Source organism: Cydia strobilella, chromosome 18, assembly GCF_947568885.1.
Source record: "Cydia strobilella chromosome 18, ilCydStro3.1, whole genome shotgun sequence".
NCBI lineage: Eukaryota > Metazoa > Arthropoda > Insecta > Lepidoptera > Tortricidae > Cydia > Cydia strobilella.
The window spans coordinates 3,956,431-3,976,005 of NC_086058.1; the positions used below are offsets into that span (position 1 = coordinate 3,956,431).

At 36.3% G+C, this 19,575-nt stretch overlaps 1 protein-coding gene across 1 annotated transcript; it reads left to right on the top strand.

Moving 5' to 3' along the window:
* The first annotated feature begins 17,325 nt into the window (after positions 1 to 17,325).
* Positions 17,326 to 19,206, top strand: LOC134749291 (forkhead box protein D5-like). The gene has a single exon (XM_063684189.1). The coding sequence runs from the start codon at positions 17,606 to 17,608 to the stop codon at positions 18,488 to 18,490; it is 885 nt and encodes a 294-aa protein (XP_063540259.1). The 5' UTR covers positions 17,326 to 17,605; the 3' UTR covers positions 18,491 to 19,206.
* Positions 19,207 to 19,575: the final 369 nt, after the last annotated feature.

Below are 19,575 nucleotides of genomic sequence, written 5' to 3' on the forward strand. Positions count from 1 at the left end.
GCAGACTGCGGTGTCAGCGCGATCGGACAGACGGCGCGTTTACGAAGTTCACTACACTCGAGTGAAGTAAGTAACATTGGGTGATAGAAATGAATAAATAGACCTGTACCGCTGGCTATATTTTGACCCCTAGGTTATAAAAATATTAAAGTCAATTCTGTTTTCGCTTATGAATACTTTGTTAAGATGTAAATCTTACATTTTGTTTTGTGTCATATATATAATTTGCTTTTCTAGTAATTTGTTATTTTGTGGTAATTATTTTTTATTTTGAATTATCTTGGAGAAAAAAATATTCGAGAGAAAACATGTAACTGTGTTGCATTTAGGATAGTGTTTTTAGTGTGAAAACATAGTTTGTGTCAATTACGTCCACTGCAATCTGATACTATGTCATAATATTCTAAATGACACAAAAAAAAATTAGAGTTAAAAAAAATTACTTAGGTCGAATTTAATCGTTTAAATAGGTCCATTAAATGATTTTGTGTCTTATTAAGGCATAGCTTCATAAGATATTTGATGATTTTGTTGTAACAGGCTGTCACCGTTACAAAAGAATATTAAAGATATTAGAGTTTACATCTTATTAATTTGAAATGCGGGATAAATAAGATGTATGAATTTGTGTCACTTGCATCCACTGCATAAACAAATATTACAAAAATATTATTTGCGTTCAAACGAAGCTAGCGGGCGGTCTGAATGGGCAACGGAGGCCGTGCAGGGTGGGGCCGCGGCGTGACCTTGCCGTACGCAACGCATGTTTACTTCGCCTGTGCGCCAAATTAACGCAACTTATTCAAAGAAGTTACGCAAACAACACAACAACAAGCAACAAGCAAGCAAAGAATGCGTCGAATTATCTTTTACCTATTTAAATCTCATAGATATTGTACAATGTCACCATTATGCAAAAGAACTGTAAGTACATGTTTGATTTGCGAGCGAGCTGGCAACATTGCGCAGGGAAATCTTAAAAATATCGCGTTTACGTGAACGCCACATACATTTGTGACAGTGATAGGGAAAAGGTACCACTAAAGTAAAATTTGGTTATAAATACCGTGACTTTCTTTCATTCTTTGATAAAAAAAATTGCTATTTATGCAACAAGTGCGGATATCATCTTTACGCACGTGTATCATACAATGTTTTACTATGCATTGTGCGAGTAAATAAAAAAACATGTCATGGCAAATAAGTTTAATTATTAAAAGGAGTGTTTTAAATCGACACGAGTTGCGAATTACCTATTCGCACGTGTATCGTACGTTTTACAGTACATATGGCCCTTTAAACTTTCGACATATGCACGGTAAGTGCTCTTTTCCGCACTAGTGCGAGAAAGTAGCACCATATGTACTGTAAAAAAAAATTGAAAACAAAAAGCACTAGTGCGGAAAAGCAGTACTTTCCGCACGACATGGCTCCGTAGGAAACGCACTTTTCGATGCATTGTAAAAAAATATATAGGACTGTATCTCCTAAACCATGCGTCGTAGCGCAAAAATAATAAAATTTTCGTTCCCCTTTATGTAACCCAAAAGTAATACATGAAAAATACAATGAAAAAAAAGAAACAAAATCTTTATAGGGCTGTATTAGCTGTATCTCCTATATCGTGCATCGTAGCGCAAAAATAATCAAATTTTCGCTTCCCTTTAAGAAGCCCCTAATTAAGATTTAAAAACGCAAAAAAGAAAAAAAAAGAGGAAAAAATCTTTATAGGGCTGCATCTCCTAAACCGTGCATCGTAGCACAAAAATAATCAAATTTTCGTTCCCCTTAAGAAATCCTTAATTAAAACTTTAAAAAAAACCAGGAAAAAAACTTTATAGAGCTATTATTGCTATATATATAGATATAATATCTCCTAAACCGTGCTTGGTGGCGCAAAAATAATAAAAATTTCGTTCCCCTTTATGAAGCCCCAAAGTAATATACTAAAAACACAATGAAAAAAAAGAAAAAAAAATAACAAAAAAACTTTATAGGGCTGTATCTCCTACACCGTGCATCGTAGCGCAAAAATAATTAAAAAAAATCCCTTTAAGAAACCCCTAATTTAGATTGAAAAACGCAAAAAAGAAAGTGGAAAAAAAATCATTTTAGGGCTGTATCTCCTAAACCGTGCGTCGTAGCGCAAAAATAATAAAATTTTCGTTCCCCTTTACGGAACCCCAAAGTAATATACAAAAAAACACAATGAAAAAAAAAACAAAAAAAAAATCTTTATAGGGCTGCATATCCTAAATCGTGCATCGTAGCGCAAAAATAATCAATTTTTCGTTCCCCTTTAAGGATCCCTTAATTAATACTTAAAAAAAAAAACAAAAAAAACAGGAAAAAATCTTTATAGAGCTATATCTCCTAAACCGTGCGTGGTAGCGCAAAAAGAACAAAATTTTCGTTCCCCTTTACGGAACCCCAAAATAATATACAAAAAACACAATGAAAAAAAAAAACAACAAAAAAATCTTTATAGGGCTGCATCTCCTAAACCGTGCATCGTAGCACAAAAATAATCAAATTTTCGTTCCCCTTTAAGAAACCCTTAATTAAAACTTAAAAAAAAACCAGGAAAAAAAACTTTATAGAGCTATTATAGCTATATATAGTATATATATATAGATATAATATCTCCTAAACCGTGCGTGGTGGCGCAAAAATAATAAAATTTTCGTTCCCCTTTATGCAACCCATAATTTATATTTAAAAAAAAAAAACGCAAAATTTAAAAAAAAAATCTTTATAGGGCTGTATCTCCTAAACCATGCGTCGTAGCGCAAAAATAATAAAATTTTCGTTCCCCTTTATGAAGCCCCTAAATAATATACAAAAACACAAGAAAAAGAAAGAAAAAAATAATAACAAAAAAACTTTATAGGGCTGTATCTCCTAAACCGTGCATCGTAGCGCAAAAATAATCAATATCCGTTCCCCTTTAAGAAGCCCCTAATTAAGATTTAAAAACGCAAAAAAGAAAAAGAGATAAAAATCATTTTAGGGCTGTATCTCCTAAACCGTGCGTCGTAGCGCAAAAATAATAAAATTTTCGTTCCCTTTTATGAAACCCCAAAGTAATAACAAAAAACGCAATGACAAAAAAAAGAAAAAAAAACAACAAAAAAAACTTTAGGGATGTATCTCCTAAACCGTGCATGGTAGCGAAAAATAATCAAATTTTCGTTCCCCTTAAGAAGCCCTTAATTAAGATTTAGAAACGTAAAAAAGAAAAAGAAAAAAATCTATATAGGGCTGTATCTCCTAAACCGTGCGTCGTAGCGCAAAAATAATCAACTTTTCGGTCCCCTTTATGTAACCATTAATTTATACAAAAAAAAAACGCAAAAAAAAAAAGAGTTTTTTTATAGGGCTTGATCTCCTAAACCATGCGTCGTAGCGCAAAAATAATTAAATTTTCGTTCCCCTTTATGAAACCCCAAAGTAATATACAAAAAACACAATGTAAAAAAGAAAAAAACAATAAAAAAAACTTTATAGGGCTGTATCTCCTAAACCGTGCGTCGTAGCGCAAAAATAATCAAATTTTCTTTCCTCTTTATTCAACCCTTAATTTATATTAAAAAAAAAAACGCTTTCACTAAACTGCTGTAACTCGGAAACTTAGAATCCACAAAGGGGACTTTACTAAATTATGACACATATTAAAGCCTGACCAGTAATATATGATCATTGTCAAGAGGGCGCTGTTCATTCTCATGTATAGGGTGACAGTTCAGTATAGTATGAAAAAATATTGTATTTAATGAACATCATCATCAATGTAATTAATGTTGCTTGCCACGCTTAAACATAACAAAAATCACAATAAATTGCGTCTTAAAATAAACTTAAAAAGTCTACTAAAAATCGAAACAAAAGTAATTTTTAAGTCGCTGTTGTGACATTCTCAATCAAAAGGTAGGTACCACTTTGTCGTTTACCATAAAGACGAAATTTGATTATATCTTTATACAAATAACCTGTCAGAGAAAGTGGTACCTTTTCATTAGGAACGTCACAAATGTTGGTCAGTATGAGGAGTGCAGCCTACAGTTTATTTTTAATTATATTTATATACCTACTACGGTAAGATTGATAAGACAATGTAATTATGCCTCCGAATGAAATAAATACACTGTATCGCAAAACTAAGTGGCGAGATAGCTCATAATGCCATCTCTTGGTTGGTCTTAACAAGGGTAAAGGAGATAGTATTAAGATCTCAGTCGCCAGCTGATATTGCGGCAAGTATAATAAGCACCCCACCCGCGTAGGTACCCTTCCCCGCGCACGCCCTTCTTGTTCAATTGAGTTTTATTTTGCCAGATAGTAAAAAAACCGTGGATCAAAATGACCCAAATTATGAATGATGTCTCAATGTGGTATTATAATATTGTAGACGTAAACTTAATAACATGAATTTTTTTTTGTGGCAGATACAGGGTGTTAATTAGAAAAAAATTTTTTTTAAATAAAAGCGGTGGATGAATTTGACACAGATTTGTTTGAATAACATATAACAATGTTCTGTAAAGTACAACACTTCACTTACCGACTCTAATATTTTTTTAGGCGTTTTAGGATCAATATTAGGTATTTATTAAATGCCATTATACCCGTGGATGAAAATGACACAAAATGCGTGTGTACGTAAGAATCCACTTTGCCTTTACAGGGAAACAAAGAATTTCGTCTCGAATATTTTTTTTACAGAATGCTGATTGAAAAAAGAAATACCTAAATTTCTACCTAAGCAAATACCTAGGATGACACAAAATATTATTTTTAGGTTTAGTATATGGTCTGGAAACTATATATAAAAAATAAGCAACATTAATATTCTTATAACCTCAGAAGTTATTGGTACAGGTCTAAAATGATACATATAGGCTCTCTTGATCGTTCAAAAACTGATTAGAAAGTTTCATTTTATCCACATGTGTGGCAAAGTATTCTGATGCAAATTTTGAGTTGTTTTCTTATGTTGTCTGGTAGAACAAAATTTACTTTTAAACGATGATTAGGTAATATGAATGATAAATATTTAATAAGGTTCATTTGGATTTGATTTGGTTTGATTTTGCGTGATATTTTACAGCTAGGATTTTCCTTGCGTTGGTGTGGTGAAAATGTTTGTGTTTCACTCGGTGGCAAATTTTGTTTAACCCTCGTGCCAAGTCTTGAAACCCCTAGCAACGCTCAAGATTCCACTTTTCCAACCACTCGCTACGATCTTCGTTCAATTTTGGATTTTTTCACTTGCTCGGGTTATTAATATTAGCGGTTCGAAAAGAGGAATCTTGGGCGTTGCGAGGGTTTCAATACACGAGGGTTTGTTTAAACTTTGCTCCTGAGTGAAATACAAAATGTTTTCACCACACGAATGCGAGGAAAATACCTACTAACTAAATATATAAGTTTCATGGAAGGAAATTCCTTATAATTCTAGGGCCTCGTAACAATAATATACATATATACTATCTGTTACCAGTTAGAGCAAGAAAAGTCTGCAATGATTTTGATAGCATACGCAGTGCAAGTGTCATTTTATATACGTCATAATTTCATAGAAGTTTGACGTTTAAAATAGGTAACACTTGCGCTGCGTGTGCTATCAAAATCATTGCAGACTTATCTTGGACCAACTCTATTAAACTAATTTAAGACATGAAATAAAACTATGAAAACGGATTATATCGCGTATATTGAATTTATAATACATCCCGACGTTTCGAACTCTTTACAGCGTTCGTGGTCAACGGGTGACTGAGGAAAAATTACAAAATGCAAAAATACCCACATACTAAAATAATGAACAATCATAGACTACAAACTTTAAGGCTGGTTGTACATGCAAAATCGGTTCATAAGGCTAGTTATACACTATAATTATTTTTCAAGTAAAGATATATATATATATACGCGATAAAAAACTATGCCGGCTCCAACCCTACACCACGGACCCGAGAAGATTTAATTCCCTCCTAAATTGTAGGAGGGTATCCCAATATGGGACCGGCAACAAACTCGGCGGGACACATCTTTTCAAAACATCAGAATGTCCAGCATCATCCAACACTACGGTCTCACAGTCTATGTCTCGCTTGCTCCTTTATCAGGTGGACTACAGGATCCCAAGCTGGTGGTAGAGAAAAGCCATCTTCCCTATTAAAGTTTGGATATTTCTTAATCTCAATGGCCTCGCGCAGCATTCTGGGTATGTAACGCTTCTCCTTGGCAAGAACCAGAGGCTTATCAAACTTGATTGAGTGATTGGCTTTATCCATGACATGCTCACAGACAGCAGACCTAGGTCGACGGTGCTTGACATCAGCTATGTGTTCCTTCACCCGAGTGGAAATGCTCCGTTTCGTCTGCCCGACATATGATAGGCCACACTCACAGTCCAGCCTGTACACTCCTGCAGTCTGTAGAGGGGTATTGCATTTTACAGGCCTCAGGAATTGTGACATCTTCTTCATTGGCTTGAAATATGTTTTTATAGAAGCACGCTTCAAGATGTGGCTGATCCTGTCCGTGACCCCCCTGACAAAAGGCAGAATGGCAGGCCTGCGCTCAACTGTGGGGATCTTAATGTGGGACCTCTGGTTGACCCGCGGTATCCTGAGCTCGTTTGCCTGGAGCGCGCGCAAACAACAAACGAGCTCAGGATACCGCGGGTCAACCAGAGGTCCCACATTAAGATCCCCACAGTTGAGCGCAGGCCTGCCATTCTGCCTTTTGTCAGGGGGGTCACGGACAGGATCAGCCACATCTTGAAGCGTGCTTCTATAAAAACATATTTCAAGCCAATGAAGAAGATGTCACAATTCCTGAGGCCTGTAAAATGCAATACCCCTCTACAGACTGCAGGAGTGTACAGGCTGGACTGTGAGTGTGGCCTATCATATGTCGGGCAGACGAAACGGAGCATTTCCACTCGGGTGAAGGAACACATAGCTGATGTCAAGCACCGTCGACCTAGGTCTGCTGTCTGTGAGCATGTCATGGATAAAGCCAATCACTCAATCAAGTTTGATAAGCCTCTGGTTCTTGCCAAGGAGAAGCGTTACATACCCAGAATGCTGCGCGAGGCCATTGAGATTAAGAAATATCCAAACTTTAATAGGGAAGATGGCTTTTCTCTACCACCAGCTTGGGATCCTGTAGTCCACCTGATAAAGGAGCAAGCGAGACATAGACTGTGAGACCGTAGTGTTGGATGATGCTGGACATTCTGATGTTTTGAAAAGATGTGTCCCGCCGAGTTTGTTGCCGGTCCCATATTGGGATACCCTCCTACAATTTAGGAGGGAATTAAATCTTCTCGGGTCCGTGGTGTAGGGTTGGAGCCGGCATAGTTTTTTATCGCGTATATATATATATCTTTACTTGAAAAATAATTATAGTGTATAACTAGCCTTATGAACCGATTTTGCATGTACAACCAGCCTTAAAGTTTGTAGTCTATGATTGTTCATTATTTTAGTATGTGGGTATTTTTGCATTTTGTAATTTTTCCTCAGTCACCCGTTGACCACGAACGCTGTAAAGAGTTCGAAACGTCGGGATGTATTATAAATTCAATATACGCGATATAATCCGTTTTCATAGTTTTATTTCATGAGTAACTATCGCGGTAACCGAAGACAATATTAATTTAAGACATTTCAGTCATATATAAAGGATCAACTTAATTTAGACACAAAACGTCTACTTAGTGAAAAAAGATAGTTCTAATTCTAACCATTACTTCACTGATTCGTTACACACATTTAAGCTGTGATTCCACGGCTATCCCATTCATTTGTATCTAAAATAATCCCTATGTAAGGTTTGATCCCTAAATCCAGGGATCAGGGTTCAAAGTTGTATATTTGATTCAATAATAATAGATCGCGCAGGTGCCATTAATAGCTACCGATTACTATTATTACTACGGTCGGCATTCCTTTTTTGAAAAAATGCAGTAAAAAATGTATTCAATGGGTCTTTGGTCGCCTCCGATCTTCTCATTCAGCAGAGCAGACTCATTGGAGTCGAAACGTTTGATGTCAAAATCGCGATTTAAAAATTAGAAGTAGTAGGTAGGTAATCGGGGTCCCTTTGTTTGACATAATTATTGAAAGTCATAATGTAATGATTGTCATATTATCATTAGGTTTTTCCTCGGGGTATCTTATAGATACAACAAACGTGTCTAACCTAACCTAACCTAACCTAGGTTAGGTTAGGTTTGTTTTATGGCAATCCTGAAAAGTTACGCGTTTCTGAGAAAAACCAAATTATGACTAATGATAATATGACAATCATTACATTATGACTTTCAATAATTATGTCAAACAATAGAGACCATAGGTAACCATAGTCCGTCCAATCTTGCACTGATTTACCAAGTGTAGAAGTGTAACCATTTAGTTACCTAAGTACCTAAAATTCCTATTACCAAAGATAAATTTAACTCCGTGTATAAAATAAGTAGTCTAAGAAAAAACCGGCCAAGTGAGAGTCTGACTCGCGCACGACACCATTACGCTAAAAACGCCAAAAAATCACGTTTGTTGTATGGGAGCCCCACTTAAATATTTATTTTATTCTGTTTTTAGTATTTGTTGTTATAGCGGCAACAGAAATACATCATCTGTGAAATTTTCAACTGTCTAGCTATCACGGTTCATGAGATACAGCCTGGTGAGACAGACATACAGACGGACGGACAGCGGAGTCTTAGTAATAGGGTCCCGTTTTTACCCTTTAGGTACCTACGAAACCTTAAAAACGTACTCGGAAAATCAAGAAAAATGTATGCTTGAATAGATGGCGTCATGGCGCTATATACTCGTGTAGATGGCGACACGGTTTGATATTTAACAATTTTAACACATATCAGTGAAAGAACGTGGGTCAAAGTCATTATGGCGTTCTAAAAATAGTAAAAAATAGAAAATCATTTATCCATTATTCTTTTCATCTTTAGTTTTGATCATGTGTCGAAAGATGGCAGTAAATTTACTGTGACTACAAAATTTACTATAACAATAACCCTAGAGCAAAGTTACTTTGCTCTGACCTTGATAACACAAATTACACAAAGCACAAACGCGGTACATATCCATTTGAAAATTTGAAATAAGAGTAGGAAATTGTTGTATTCCTTGTGGGAAATTCCGAGGCGAATTCAGAAAGATTTGCGGCAGAAGCCATAAAGAGAAGATTTAAAATATATTTTTTTAAATAATACTCTCAATCCCAGGCAACGGGATTTTGGCTACCCGCAAAAAACAATGAATTATGATCGTCTATTACAAAATTATTTTAACTATCATCGCAGGAAAAAATAATTTAGAGGAAAATATTTTTAAAACAATCCATCCAAAATACTAAACTAAATTTTGTACAAGAGCACTTCTAAAAACCACTAGTTGGCGTAATTAATATATGACTACAGCGCTATCTAGTGGAATCACTGTGAACGAGCAAGCTACTGTTACTTTGTAGCTTACTCCTAAAAGTTAAAGCAATGGCTACTAGATGGCACAGTTTTACATTTGATTACAACGCCATCTAACACTTATGTGAACACTTATGTGTAACAGTTGCTACTTCATGCGAGGTCTAGTAAATGCCTGTATTGCTACATAGATGGCGCAGTGGTAGCCATGTCATAAAATTTTGATCCTACTGCCCAAAGAAGAAGTGTATGTGTATTGTTTTCAGCGTTTATGTTTGTATGTAGGTAATGTAGGTATGTATGTGAGTTTTAAAATAATTACAAGGAGATAAGCGAACATCAGTAGTTGAACTTCATGATGGCTTATTAAGTGAGTGAAAAAAAAATTAAATTAAAAATTTGTAGCACAATAGTAGCACAGACTACATTACTTTATGATTATTGTTTACATAACTTTGTATTCCTGACATTTGCACAAGCGTAGACACTTATACTGCGGCCCGTAGTGCGCAACTAGGTATGTATTAGCAATAGTAGATTGTTAACCAAGGGACGAAAGGCACTCATTTCTGCCGAGGTATTTTGGCGCTCGAATGCAGTGAGAGCGCCAATAGTCCGAGGCAGAAATGATGCCTTTCACCCGAGTTAAACACTCTACTTTTCATTTCGAATACGAGGAAAGTAAAATGCATGTATTTTTTTTAAAACATGACTAAGTATACATTTTTATAGTATTTCTTGAGGGTACTTTCAATTAACAATTCAGACAAAAGTATCGTTATTTATGGAATGGAGAGTCAAATATCAAAATGAAAAATTTATTACAAATCCATTTAAACTCAAATTTCAATTGCGTATCGTAAAAAAATTAAAAAAGTCGTACTTCGAACGTAAAATGCTCTAGTGCAGACACGTATCATTTTCTGCGCACCTTTTAGAACAACAATGACCCTCTTTCAGAGCATGAGAAATGAAAAATATAAAATTCGTTTTATGAATATTATATGAGGAAAATTGCACGTATGTAGATACCTGGGCATTTTCACTCAAAACCATTTACTTTTTTTCGAAAATCCATCAACTTTTGGGTGATTTCTACTCAAAATCACGAGGACTATAGTTTTAAAAAGAAAAAAATATGTCTCCAAAAAAATGACAGTTTTGTAACGCATTTTCACATACATTTTGTATGGACCGTTACAAAACTGACACCCAAAATTTTTATGATAAACTGGGGACACTATTTTCCTTTGTCTCATTCAATAGAACTCGTGATTCTAAGTCTAAATAACCCAAGTTTATGGTTTTTCGAAAAAAAAAGTAAATAGTACCATTTTTTTCTGAAAACTCCCACCTTCACATACACTGTAACACGTATTCTAAATTGTAATAACAGGAGGTTGATTCTAATTTAACAATTTGTTATTTTTCGAACTGGTTTTGATACGACCTTGGCGATTGTCTTGGTGATTGGGGCGCATCTCGCGCACAACTTTTTTTCATGAAATTTGAATGGAATTGGGCACTATTAGTTATTCTGTGATTAGGCTTCAGGAGGCCCTATTTGAACTATAAAAACCAGTTGCAATTTGTTATTGATATGTTAAAAACTTGACACAACTCTCTCGTGATATTTGGTGAACTATCAATAAAATATAAAGCAGATTTTTTAAAATCAGGCCTTAACAGGCTCTGAGTAGCTCATTATGTATCACGCTCGAGGGGCTTAGTAAAATCTAATTTGATTTAAGTCCCCGGCAAGCTCGTTTCTCCATATAAACGTAGTTACGCTATTTTAAAATGATTCTCTAGATTGCTCTGAAACTTTGTACTTACAATAAGATAAGGTATATCTATGTCTGTAATTAGTTTATGTAGCTTCTGGTACCATAGTAAAAAAATACAGCGAATTTAAGTATTTCATACAAAACTTGTTTTTGCTTTATTACATTTGTTTTATAAACTGGAGCTATATAAACTAATTACAGACCTAGATACACCTCATGTCATTGTATTTATATGCAAAGTTTCGTTACAATCCAACACGAAGTTTTAAAATGAGAACGAAACTCCGTTTATATGGGAAGGTGAAATTCGGCTTAGCTTGCCGGGGACTTAATTCGAATAATAAGACGAAGCTTCGTCTTAATATTAAGACGAAAGGGGACGAAGACACGTGACCGATTCTCCACATATACCTACGTAGTTCCCATTTTCCTATCTAGATGTTAAATGCATTATATTAGGAATATTTTTACGCAATTTGATGTTAATTATAGCTAACAGGTAATAGGTATGTAGACATGATTAAATGTAGTGTCCACTGTTCAACCGAAATTTTCCGCAGATTTCGGCATATAAATAATGTAAAATAGAGCAGAAGCGGACTTTCGGTTTCGGAAAAAAATCCGGCTTGGTCAGACACTAATTAAATTATAAAATACTTAATAGTATTGTTGCAACACTTGTAGTTATAGAGGATATAATAAGATAGAGCGGTACTGTCATAGTAAATTTTGTAACCACTGTAAATTCACTGCCATCTATCGACATACCTTGAAACTAAAAATGAAGATTTATAAAAATACGTTAAAATGTATTTAAATATGGATAAATGATTTTTTTATTTGCATTAATTATTTTTATATGATTTTGACCCATGTTCTTTAACGGATATGCGTTAAAATTATTAATAACAAACGAAACCGTCAACGCCCTCTATACGAGAGTGTCAAAACTAGTGGCGCCCTCTGATCGAGAATCAAATTTTCGTGATTTTCGAGGCACGTTTTTTCCTTAGACTGTATCCATCTATTACGGAGTTATATCTATCTTTGTTATTGTCAATGGTGTTACATCTGTAGATCTCGCTTGGTAATACTTCTTTACCTACTTCCTGCAAGGCAGTTTGACACTGACATATTCGCTAGCGTGAGCGTAACTTGCTTTCTATGCATCTCGCTCGTACTGGCATATTAGTGCAAACGAGATGTATAGCAAGTATGTTACGCAGACGTTAGCGAAGATGTCAGTTTGACACTGCTAAAGGGGCCCACTGACTATCAGTCCGCCGGCCTGTTACTTAGAACCAAAGATAGATATAACTCCGTAATAGATGGATACAGTCTAAGGAAAAAACGTGCCTCGAAAATCACGAAAATTTTATTTTCGATCAGATGGCGCCACTAGTTTTGGCCTACACTCGTATAGAGGGCGTTGACTGTTTCGTTAGTTATTTATAATTTTAACGCATACCAGTGAAAGAACATGGGTCAAAATCATATAAAAATAATTAATGCAAATAAAAAAATCATTTATCCATATTTAAATACATTTTATCGTATTTTTATAAATATTTATTTTTAGTTTTAAAGTGTGTCGACAGATGGCAGTGAATTTACTGGGGTTATAAAATTTACTATGACAGTACCGCTCTAGTATAAGTTACTCTATGCTTAGAACAAAAGTTTGACAGTTCCGAACAACTGACAGGCCGATATCGTCCGGCAGTCGATATGGTAAGGCATGGATGATAAACATGTCTGTAATCCTCTCACATTCAATGGCTTCTTTCAAACTATTAAGCCAAGTTTCTATAAAGGATTTAGCTATCTTTTCAATACTTTCAGCCAACTGTACCCAGTATTAAACTAGCTCCGGAGCTAATCCTAGACTGGGCTTACCAACTTATCTTGTTGAAATGTTTACGCGCGCCGAAGGATTACGAGAAAGGTTATTCCGAACGACATTTTAAGATTTTAAAGTCGCAGTTTGACAAACATTTGTTCCACAATGTGCAAGAATTACCTAAAGACCCTGTATTGCGACTACTAAAAACAGCCGTAGATGATTCATTGGAAAACTGACTTGTTATAAACTGAACATGTTGTTGTACACAACTGAAAAGGTGAAAGAAAGTATTTACTTACAGACCTGTAAACGTTACCCTTTTTTTGCAAATAAATTATTGTTTGTTTGTTTGAAAATGCTGACTGGTAGATACTGACTGACTATTCTAAACTTTGCATACGTTTTACAAAGTTTTTTTAACTTTTATGTACTCCACAATAATGAAATAATAAAAATATTTAAAGAATAGACATGACCCTAATATAATCCATAATAGAAACCTAGGTTTATAAAATGGTTATTTACTTAAGTTTGTAATAAATTATCTGGTTTTATTTTTCATATTTTTTTTACCGAATATTAGGTTACCATCTTCTGTCCGCGACTTCATCTGCATGGGATGACGATACTTATGATTTAAGAGGCAACAGGAGTGGTCATTTCTCCATACAAACGTACTCGACTGTTTCCTCCGTGATTTTTGAATCTAGAGCAATCACTTTTTTAACACAGGACATCTGTGTCGGACTGTTTTGCTGTTTGATATTTTTGTTTTTTAAGGCGCTAGAGCACTTTAAATATTCGCATAACAACCTAATTTACTAGGCCGCAAAGAGAAGCATGGTACTCAAAACTGACATCAATTAGCCTAAAAAGCCAAACAGTCCAACACAGATAATTTCATTACCATGTAGATCTCAAATTTCGTTACATTTGGTTAAGTTTTGGAGGAAGAAACAGTCAAGTACGAAACTTCGTTTCTTGAGATTTTTACGTAGAATTTTTCGCCTAACCTGCCGAGCCGCTTCCGTTAGCGAGACGGATATATTCACCTAAAATATTTAAATTTCAGCTGCCGTATGCATACTCTTAAGCGCGAACAGACGGACAGGCAGTCACTTTCGCATTTACCTATAGAATTAGTAAGGATTATGGCAAATCTCAGTTGTATAATTTTCCTTTTATCTATCTGGATGGTGGAAATAAATATATTAGGGTAGGGTGGTCTAAGACTGCGCGGTCGATAAGAATGCGCATACGTCATAACTTAAATACAAAGTGAAGTTCGTGGCTAACTTCAGTGCTGTTTTGAAGTGTAATAGCACCTGTTACTGCTCCCGGAATCAATTTAGTTTACTGTGAAAATAAGATACTCTAGGTTAAGTTTGAAGTTTTTATCACATTTTGATCTTATTTTTCTTCAATTTAAATGTATTGTCACTAATAAGACCTAGGTAAATTAAAATATGAGATCTTGAATTTGGATCGCGTATGCGATGGCGCGTTTGAACGGCCGTCGCTAGTTCACGTCATTTTGCATAGGTGGCGTTACCAGTATGTTTTAGTGAAAATGGAGGAATGTGTAAGAATGCGCATGGTACGAATGTGTAAAAATGCGCGCGCAGTCTTACACATCCATTTCCACACGAATGTGAAAAATGGCTCAGAAATAACCCAGGAAAAACTATAAATATTCCAAATGTTTAAAATCTTCACTCCAGCTTATCCCAAAGCTGCAAACCCCGCATGCGCTGCTGAAAGTTTTAAACCTTTAGGAATATCACCTTGTAATCCTGAGGTATTCACTGAAGCTGATTTCTTGGCTAGTTCTGTAACCGAACGAGAAAACACGAGGCTAATTTTGCTGAAGCCAAAGAGCAATCTACAATTTATACAAGCTATGTTGTTGTAAATGATGTTGACCCTCTTGGGCATGCCCGTGATGTGGCGAAATCTATAAAGATCCAATTACTGAAGACTGGATCACGTGTATCGCTTGTAATGAATGGTGGCATGATCAATACACAGCGCACACGGGTGCTGCCGCCTTTGCTTGTGACTTATGTAAATAATTAAACTTGGCTGGATATGCTACCGCGTTTCCTTAGGTATCGCGCATTCTTACACCACCCGCGCAATCTTACACATCCTGCTGCGCATTCTTACAACGCGGGTAGTGTAAGAATGCGCATTTCTCGTTTTCCAATTATGCTCTAATATATCAAGATTGGTTGATCTCATTTACTAATAGAGTTTAAAATTATGTTGTCTTGTTATTCGGGAAGAAAATAACAAAAGTTGACTTTAATTATACCGTTTGTTTTTATTTTATCACGTCTCAAACCTTAAGTGCGCAGTCTTAGACCACCCTACCCTATTTATGATTTCTACGAAATTTGAAATAATCCCTAAAGGGGCCCACTGACTATCAGTCCGCCGGACGATATCGGCCTGTCAGTTAGAACAAAAATTTGACAGTTCCGAACAACTGACAGGCCGATATCGTCCGGCGGACTGATAGTCAGTGGGCCCCTTAACCTGTCAATAACATTATTAATTGTAGGTTCATATTAAAACGGGTCACTGACGTATTTTAAGTCAATGATTACTCGACATGTTACGCTCAATAACGAGAAGCTTCAACAGGAGCCACGCGCGTTAGCGGACCGATGCAGACTTCGAGAAATACGTGAGTGATCCGTTTGAATATATTTAATATGTTTGTGCCATTACTACATTAAATTGTATTTTAGCTATACAATTTAATGTTGTAATTGTTATTTTTATTAAAATACTTAAAAAAACCCGAAATAGTAGGTATAACTGGCTTTATTCATTCAAACAAATTTATGTCAATATATTAGCAGCAAAAATCCCTAAGTACACAGCTATATATGTATCTATGTACATAGTACCTAAACTGGAAAACAAAAGTAATGAAAACGATTGTTTTTCTCTCATATAGTTAACGTTTAATGATAAAGATATAGAAAATTAAATTATCCCCTTTTCTAAAACTAATAATATAAATTATTCAAGAAAAGTTTCAAGAAAAGTTTCAATAAACTTTGAAACTACTACTTAAATAAAACATTTTCAAACGTATCTTCATTCATCATCGTCCTATGTAAAGTCCCGCAGCTATAAATAAAGTAATCCTTTGTTCACTAGCGAGCTATAATACGTGTATACGTATACAAAGCCTAATATTCCGCGCGGCAAACGACAAATTCCTTCATTAAAGAGACAATGGCTCCAGAAGGCTACATACAAATAACTAACGTCCAATTTAAACAACAGCCTCGCAAAGCTGAAAAACAACCCGTGACCGAAGTTGGGAATAAATTAGCAACCCCCCCATCTCCCCCCTCGCCAATGTGTACATTGTGCAAAATATTATTTGCCTTGCCAGACAATAATGGGATCTTATGCCACGCCCTGACATGTTAGCTTTGGGGGCTCCGCCCATGCCAATCCTCTTACCGATTGGTTCGTTTTGCGTCACCTCTCTTTCTATACCGTTTTTTGTCTCTGTCCGCCGCGTAGCTTTTCCCTCAACGCCTGAGGGGTAAATGTTATGGTAGGCAACATATACGAGGGTTTTCTAGAGTCCCGCTCGCATTGTCAAGGCGTTTCGTTGGCGAATATTTTTTACGCGCGTTTTATTTGAAGTCTACCTGAATGGAGTACCAGAATTCGCTTTATGAGATTTTTTTCAATAGATCTCGAGTCCTTTAGCTCGGGATTAAAGGATCGCGTCGCATACATATCTCTGTAAACAGTTGCCTTTGCTCGTTTTGTTGAATCTTTTTATATTTTATAGTATTACTTTTGCGCTCGTTCTTTGAGACGCTTTTATATTATTCTCAGATTCTGATTACTCAACGATAAAGCTCTATACGTACTTATGATGTAAACAGAATAAATATAATTTTAATTTTAGCAGTAGGTAGGTATTGTAGCTGTGCAATATGTTGTAGTGTAGCTACTACAATACTTATTCTTAAAACTTCTTACTATCTAAGGTAATTATGTATTTAATTACAAACTTACTCTAACAGTCTACTAACTACGAAGACCTCTATATCTTCCTATTACCTATAATTTAAATTTAATGAAAACTGTACCTATAATAAGGGTACTTAGGTAGGTACGTTATTGCCTAAAACATTGAACTACCTACTAGTAAAAAGCTTCATCAGTCACAAACTAACCAAACATTCTAATCTGAAAAGATACAAACAAAAAGTAAAAACCAAAACGAATCGGAACTGGATCCGCCGCAACAAAGTTGAATCGATAAGCGGTCTAATAATTATTATTAGTCGACGGCCTGAAATTCATGCACAAAGCGAGACCCGCAGGAATAATAACGACAATTGTTGTGTTTACTGGAACGTAAACGCGGCCCCGGGGCTCCGGGGGCTGCGCTCGGTGGGGGCCGCAGGGCGGAGCTACGGCTCGCTCAGTCCGCGCGCAACCACGCGCCCTAACGCACCTCTGACATGTGACGCTATGGAGGAATGCGATCTCACACAATACCGCGACATGATCATCGAGGGCGACCTGCCGCTGGACCTCCGGCCACCACCCAGGCTCTACCTGCCCCATTACCTCCGGGATGACAGGGAGGAATATCCTCAAGATGACACTTACGTTTCTGTTGACGAAGACACGCCAGACATGCCGCCGCCGTCCAGCGACTCAGAACGCTACGACGCCTCCAGCCCTAGTGAATCAAAACCTTTATCACCTAAGAAGTCTAAACAGAAATCTTCAACCCAACTCATCAAACCACCGTACTCCTACATAGCTTTAATAACAATGGCAATTCTCCAGTCTCCACACAAGAAATTAACTCTCAGCGGAATTTGTGAGTTCATCATGACCAGATTCCCGTATTATCGTGAAAAGTTTCCCGCTTGGCAGAATTCTATTAGACACAACTTGAGTTTGAACGACTGCTTCATAAAAATACCTCGAGAGCCAGGGAATCCGGGGAAAGGGAATTACTGGACGTTGGATCCTTTGGCGGAGGATATGTTTGACAATGGGAGTTTTTTGAGGCGACGGAAGCGTTACAAGCGGCCGGCGCCATCGCTGCAGCATGCGCATGCCATGGTGGCGATGCTGGCGAGAGAAGCTTACGCCCCGCTTCTGCCGCTGCCTTGTTATCTTCCTCCAACGCCGCTGTTGTCGCTGCCGCGCCCGCCGCCGGCGACGCTCCGGCCCGTGCCGCTCCCGCCGCGAGTCTCCGAGACCACCGAGCCCAGATCCAAGCGATCCCGCAACGGGTTCTCCATTGAATCCATAATAGGATCTCAAGTGGAATCCGAGCCGCGGCGAAGTGCCTTCAGCCCGCTGTACCAGGGCAGCGGCCCGCCGGACGACTGGAGATGAGCCTTCTTCGTCGATCCGTTCTAGACGTCGGTTCAAGTGACTTTCGAGACTGTGTTCCTTAGTGGTGTTTGTACAGTATATGTAAAGACGGGTATGTTTTGTGTGCTGATTAGAAATGAGGCTATTATTGCTATTAGGTTCTTATTGGTTCGTGCTGCTGTGTTCAGTAAAACAGTAACAAAAAGTAGACCGTCCACTAAAATTGAAAAGCGCTAATTAAGTAAAAATCTGTAATTGCCGCGACGGTTCATTATTTTAAAAAGCCGTCGGATACTGCTATTATTTTCTATCTCGTCCGTGTCAAGCAAATATTAATTATAATCAGAGATTTAATAACAACTACAATACTTAAGTAAGAATTAACTTGTAAATAATTGTGCCAAATATTAATTTAGTTCGTTGCGTTGTGATTTTTTTGCCAAACTAAACTGGATCAACTCCTATAATACTAAAGGTGCCTATTTTTGTTAATATTAGTTTGTTTATATAAATAAGTTAATAAAATCTAGTCATTCTATGTACAAAGTAGTTTCGTAGTTTTTTCCTATGTAAATATTTTTAACTTAACTTTGTAAGTAGGTACGCAATACTTAGTGTAGATAAAGTAGGTAAATGCCTACTTTTCTGGTAAATAAATCGCCGAACCATTTGTATTTATGATAATTCATAATTGTAGTATATTTTGTGTAACTAATTCGTTTCTAAGATATGAAATATAAAATTAAAATAATATGACCGATCTCTCGTATTTTTCATTCGTCAGGTTCTTTTTAGATTAATTTTACTTAATTGGCCACAATAGGGACCGAACTGCCCGCCCGACGGCGGAATATTAATTCAGAATTTTCAATACTATGTAGGTATTGAAAATTCTGAATTTCCAAGTACCTAGCCTACAAACATACCTACATATGTATTAATTAGACATGTTTTTTTTTCTTTTTTTCTGAATGGAACAAAATTAAATTAATTAGTTTGTAGGTAAGTAGGTAACCATATTAAAATACATATCACTATTGAAGTGTTTGCAGTTTTTGACTTTTCAGCAAAATATTGTCATCTAAAGCAATATTCTAGCAATCATA